The sequence below is a fragment of the Salmo salar genome, chromosome 01 (assembly GCF_965601325.2).
Source record: "Salmo salar chromosome 01, fSalSal1, whole genome shotgun sequence".
Classification (NCBI taxonomy): Eukaryota; Metazoa; Chordata; class Actinopteri; order Salmoniformes; family Salmonidae; genus Salmo; species Salmo salar.
The window spans coordinates 154,241,796-154,247,462 of record NC_138291.1 but is presented as its reverse complement, the minus strand read 5'-3'; the positions used below and the strand labels follow the sequence as shown (position 1 = coordinate 154,247,462).

The window sequence follows — 5,667 nt, the reverse complement described above, 5'->3', positions numbered from 1 at the left end:
CTGTACTGAGTCCATTCATTTGTTATAGTACTAATAGTACTAAGTACTATAGTACTATAGTACTAATGCTTTTTATTGTTTCCATAGGACTACATTTGATTTTACAGCGTCAAGAAATAGCAACCGTTCGATTGGTGGACATCTTGAGCGCACGCGCGTGCAATACTGTACACGTGACACGTGCAGACAAGAGTTCCCGCTGTAGTTTAAAACAGATGTATAAACCGTTTTAATGTATATGGTATACACCTGCTAGGTAGCTAGCTATCTTAGCATATTGAAGAATAAAACACTGAACCAAGAGATGAAGAAATGTACAGTAGTAAATCTGGACAAGTTTATTGATGATTTCACTCATCTGGAACAGGTAACTTTAACATAAAGTAGGAGGACAGCTAGTACTTCAGGTAGGTAAGTTAACGTTAGCCCGCTAGCTAGCCAGTAACGAATCTATCTAGCTAGCTAACTAACTCTTAAAATAGCCTACTATGAGCAGGCAATGCTGAATTTGCCTTAAATTAATCCTGTCATGAAAGTGGCAGTAACAACAGTTCTCCCACTGCCTGAGGATTTCAATGTAAGTTATAGGGCCCTTTACTACCTTCATCAATTATTCATTAAATCTGTTTAAAAAGCCAGGGACATATTTATTCAGACCTTTTATCATTTATATTTATTTGTTTTAAAGAAAATTACAGAGCTCAAGGGTAAAAACAACATATTGGAGATCAAGTTGGATGAGACCAACAGAGTTCTGAAATTTTCTCAGACCAAAGAGAAGTGCTTGATTGAGGGTGAGGATTCTTATGCATTCAAACTCTTTTGTCTATGATCTCTAGCCAGCAGGTAGCCTAGCTTGTTAAGAGCGTTGGGCCAGTAACCTACTAGGTATAAAATCTGTCTGTGCCCTTGAGCAAGACACTTAACCATAATCGCTCTGCTAAATGACTGAAATGTTAAAAAATAAATAAATGACATTTAAATTGATTTTACACTAGCCACGCATCTGAATTATGTTATCTTTAGTGATGGGTAGCACGTTGGTCTGGTTTGAAATGCCAACAAAGTGACCAATAGGAACTTTTACAAATGTCCAGTTCCAATCAAAAATGAAAATGTAAAGAATTGATCTTCTCAAGGTATGGTAAATAGGCCTAAAATTCTTATTTAAAAACTATATTTAAAGTGTGTCTCCCTCTAGTGGTCCTGTAATGTAACATTAGTCCACCTGATGACGTCATTGTCCCACAGAGAGAGATGGGATGTTGGGGACAGTGAATGGACTCCAGCAGACTCTACTGCAGCAGTGTGACCTCAGAGGTAATAATCTCCTCTGCAAGGCACTCTGGTCAACACATCTTTAGTGTACACTATTTATATTGTCTGAATCCAAGATGTAAACTGTTGTAATAAACGTATAATTCAATTGAAATAAACACCCTTTTATCTTACAGTGGAGAATGAAAAGTTGAAAAGCACTGTGTCAGATCTGAAAAGGCAGAGTGATAGGACAGTAGAGGTGAGGGCAGAATGATTGAATGAACTGAATCTGAACATTTCATTCTTGCACCGTAAAATAGTTTGGATTCAAAATTGACATAATAGAACAGAGAAACGGAATATGTTGTCATTGCTTCCCCCTTGTGGTTGGTTGTGGTCAGGAGCGGGAAGCTGAGATTCAGAGGCTGGTGGCAGAGATGAGAGCTGTGGGAGAGAGACATCAGAAGGAGTTGGAGTCTCTGAGAGAGCAGTGCAGGAGAGGGGTGGAGGGCACTCACAGAGAAACACAGAGCAAACGTAAGAACACATTACACAAACCCTTCCTTTGAGTGACTCTGGCAGTGATCATCATTCCTGCTCATAGAGCTGCAGTGTTGCAGGTTTGTATCCCAGATTAGTGCAACCTCACCTGATTCAATGTATCAACTGATCTTCAACACACCTAAAGCTGAAGCATGTGTCTCACTACTGAGCTGGGACAAAAACTTGCAGTATTTAAGCTCTGTAGTAGTATTGAGGATCACTGGACTGGCATTCCATCTCTGAAACAGAATGACCTACCACAAAATGTCACACATATATCAAAATATTACATATTTAGGGCCGCCTGTTTGTCTTATGTTGTGTTTTTGTATGCAGTTGAGGCGAAAGATGCAGAACTGAAAGAGGCCCTGGAGAGAAAGGAGTCAGATATGGCAGAGATGAGAAGGAGACTGAGGGACCAGGAGAGAGAGAGGCAAAGTGAAATATTAAAGTTACAAATGGAGGTATACAGACTGGCAACAGTGCTAAAGAATTATGTGTGTAACCTGTTTTTGATTGACAGATCAGCAGATATATATTTGTAACTGGTTTTATAGTAATAGGCAAAGCTGCTCTGTGTAAAGATGACTGCTATTTTAGTCATCTGATACATACTGTAGGTAGACCAGCTTGCAGTCACAGTGATTTACTTCTGTTTTTTACAGGCAGGATAGTGCAAAGGTACATGTGGTTTTGATTTGCTGCTTAGGGTAAAGATGTACATGACGTGAGTTTGATGGACAGATCAATCCTAACAGTTTGGTGCTAAGCTTGCCAGGGTGCAGAGTACCACACAGAGGATCCAGCAGCAGCCCCAGGGTTCAGGTCTTTTACCTCAGAACATCTTCAAACGGGTGAGGAGCCTCTGACCACATACTAAGCCAACACTTCACACAGAGATGCGAGCTTTAAGCAACCTGTGCCCCCTTGTGCACTCTTGTTTGTTGATGTTGCATGTGTTTATCCTGTGTTTCTGTATTGATGGCCTACCTGTGTGTTTGTTGGTGTGCTCCCAGAAGTTCCAGTTCCTTCAGGAGGAGAAGAACAGAGAGGTTGAGGCCCTGCGCCAGAGAATCAAGGAATTGGAGAAGCAGCACGCCAGCGGATTCAGTGACTCCCGTCTAAAGAGAAAGAAGATTTAGCATATTTAAAATATGCAGGAGTGAAATTCATCTACAGTAGTGCCTTTGTATTATTTTTGGTATAGTGTTCCTGGTGTTTGCTTGACTGCAGTCATGTTGGTTTGTGAAAATGTAATGAAGATATTTTCATGACAACAGTTTTGTGAGGGATAATTGTTTTACTCACTTTGTCTTCTACCTATATTTGAAAGTGAATTTGGAATTTGAATTTCATTTCACATAGAATGAGGATTAAGTGAATGAACAATTCTCATAAATCTGTGCATTACAACAAGCAACAATTTAATCAAATAATAGTTCTTTGCTGCAGAATAGTTTTTTCACTGCTGAATTCTGCAGTCTACATTTCCAACCCTATGCTCCTTCTGGTGATGTATGGAGAACCGGCATGTGTGTTTTAACATGGGTCCTCTACACATGTAAACAGCCTGTGTCTATTCAAGACCTTAATCCAATAAGCATAGATGAATGTCTGGCCGCCCCATGTACCAGTCATCCCCAGAGAGCGAGAGGAAACAAACTGTTCCTTTACTTAAGATACCTTCCCACAGGGGGCCAGTAGGAAAATAAATAATGAAATGTATGCATTCACTACTGTAAGTCGCTCTGGATAAGAGCGTCTGCTAAATGACTAAAATGTACTAAAAAAAAATGGTAGACTGACCCATTTAAACAATTAAGACGTGTTCCGCCCAGGCAATATCAATTAATGTGTCTTTATTGACCTCATTCATTTGGATCTCAAACAGAAGTTGGGTCATTCTACGAAATGAGGGCTTTTTCATAGTTTAAATAGAAATTGTGCACCAATATTGAATTTTAAATGCCTGTTATATTAATTGAAGTAACCTTTAATATAGACCACATGGAGAATTCCCATTTTTTTATATGAATAAAGACTTGCACCCTCTGTGACATCTAGGAAAATTTTAAATCCACTTAATCCCAACATTTCGGCACATTTTCACCATCATTGTAAAGCCCTAGTTATTATGTTGCTTTGACAAAGTCATTTCTGAAGATTATTATTTATTTAATGTGATTGGTGATTCATTTACATCTGTCCCTCTATTTATGGTAAACACTGTTACGTGAACTGAACTCTTGTTTTAATGTGGTGAAACTTCCTTTTAAAATTTTTATTTTCAAAAGAAACATTGAACATCTAATAGTTCAACCATAGTGTAAAAGCAGGTGAGTTGGCGTTGCAGACGGATATATCTGTCCACTAATACAGGACTGTTAATGGTACAGTGCACTCACTACCTTTCGTGAAAAAAAATATTTCGATTTTTCAGAGGGTGCTGCAGCACCCATACTTCCCATGGCTATGCACAGGGGCTGCAGCTGGGCAACTTGTTAGATTTACTGTAATCTCTATATGTGGTGTGCTGTGTCTGAAGGGAGCAGTCTAAGCTAATCTCCCTCTGGGAACATCCCCCTGTATCACAGTTGTCGTCAGGAATGGACCAAGGCGTAGCGGGTTGCGTGCTCAACATACTATTTATTAAATACGTGAACACGAAAAAACAAGAAAATACAGAAACACGACAGGAACAGTTTTGCAGGCTAACAAAACGCAGTGCAAAAACAACTACCCACAAAGACAAACACACCCCATTATATAGGACTCCCAATCAGAGGCAACTCAACACACCTGCCTTCAATTGGGAGTCCAACCCCAATTAACTATACATAGAAAAACAAACCTAACTAGACAAAAATGCAGCAATACAACCTAGAACATACATCCAAAACCCAGGAACACATAAATCAAACACCCCTCACAACACACAAAAACCACCACCATACAAAACAAACATCCCTCTGTAAGGTCCTAACCAAAATACTAAACCACTACTCCCTCTGCTGGTCAGGACGTGACACCCTGATCCTCACGTCTCTCGCTACAAACAAGAGGTAAACCTTGTCTGACACGGATGGAAGCCCTTTGGTTACATAGAACTGGTGTTCTCTAACCTACAGTCAAGACCAAAGGGTCCAAAAATGCACATTCCTTCACCTTTCTAAAACCCTAGCGCAATGCACATACAGTACCAGTCAAAAGTTTGGACACACCTAATCATTCAAGGGTTTTTCTTTATTTTTACAATTTTCTACATTGTATAATAATTGTGAAGACATCAAACCTATGAAATAACATTGTGTAGTGCCCAAAAAAGTGTTAAGCAAATAAAAATATTTTAGATTCTTCAAAGTAGCCGCCCTTTGCCTTGATGACAGCTTTGCACAGTCTTGTCATTCGCTCAACCAGCTTCATGAGGAATGCTTTTACTACAGTCTTGAAGGAGTTCCCACATATGCTGAGCACTTGTTGGCTGCTTTTCCTTCACTCTGCGGTCCAACTCATCCCAAATCATCTCAATTGGGTTGAGGTCGGTGATTATGGAGGCCAGGTCATCTGATGCAGCACCATTACTCTCTTCATTGGTCAAATAGCCCTTGCACAGCCTAGTGGTGTGTTTTGGGTCATTGTCCTGTTGAAGAACAAATGATAGTCCCACTAAGCGCAAACCAGATGGGATGGCGTATTGCTGCAGAAGGCTGTGGTAGCCACGCTAGTTAAGTGTGCCTTGAATTCTAAATAAATCACAGACAATGTCACCAGCAAAGCACCATCACACCTCCTCCTCCATGCTTCACGGTGGGAACCACACATGCGGAGATCATCCGTTCCCCACTCTTTGTCTCACAAAGACAC

The 5,667-nt window shown here is 40.1% G+C and overlaps 1 protein-coding gene across 2 annotated transcripts; it reads left to right on the top strand.

The window, feature by feature from the left end:
• Positions 1-187: 187 nt before the first annotated feature.
• ccdc152 (coiled-coil domain containing 152) lies at positions 188-3,855 on the top strand. Of its 2 annotated transcripts, XM_014134773.3 has the most exons (8): positions 188-367; positions 689-794; positions 1,252-1,320; positions 1,455-1,519; positions 1,662-1,797; positions 2,140-2,267; positions 2,562-2,657; positions 2,820-3,855. In XM_014134773.3, exons 1-8 carry the CDS (start codon positions 305-307, stop codon positions 2,943-2,945), a joined length of 789 nt encoding a protein of 262 aa, XP_013990248.1. In that variant the 5' UTR covers positions 188-304; the 3' UTR covers positions 2,946-3,855. The 2 variants fall into 2 exon arrangements, with proteins under 2 accessions (XP_013990248.1, XP_013990266.1); XM_014134791.3 differs by lacking the exon at positions 689-794 and having other exon boundaries at positions 195-367.
• The last annotated feature ends 1,812 nt before the right edge of the window (positions 3,856-5,667 follow it).

What these genes read in the sequence shown, in the direction of transcription:
- ccdc152 (XM_014134773.3), top strand. Translation starts at nt 305, where the DNA reads ATGAAGAAATGTACAGTAGTAAATCTGGACAAGTTTATTGATGATTTC. An exon ending in TATTAAAGTTACAAATGGAG is followed by an intron (nt 2,268 to 2,561) that starts GTATACAGACTG and finishes CAATCCTAACAG; the next exon opens with TTTGGTGCTAAGCTTGCCAG. An exon ending in CTCAGAACATCTTCAAACGG is followed by an intron (nt 2,658 to 2,819) that starts GTGAGGAGCCTC and finishes GTGTGCTCCCAG; the next exon opens with AAGTTCCAGTTCCTTCAGGA.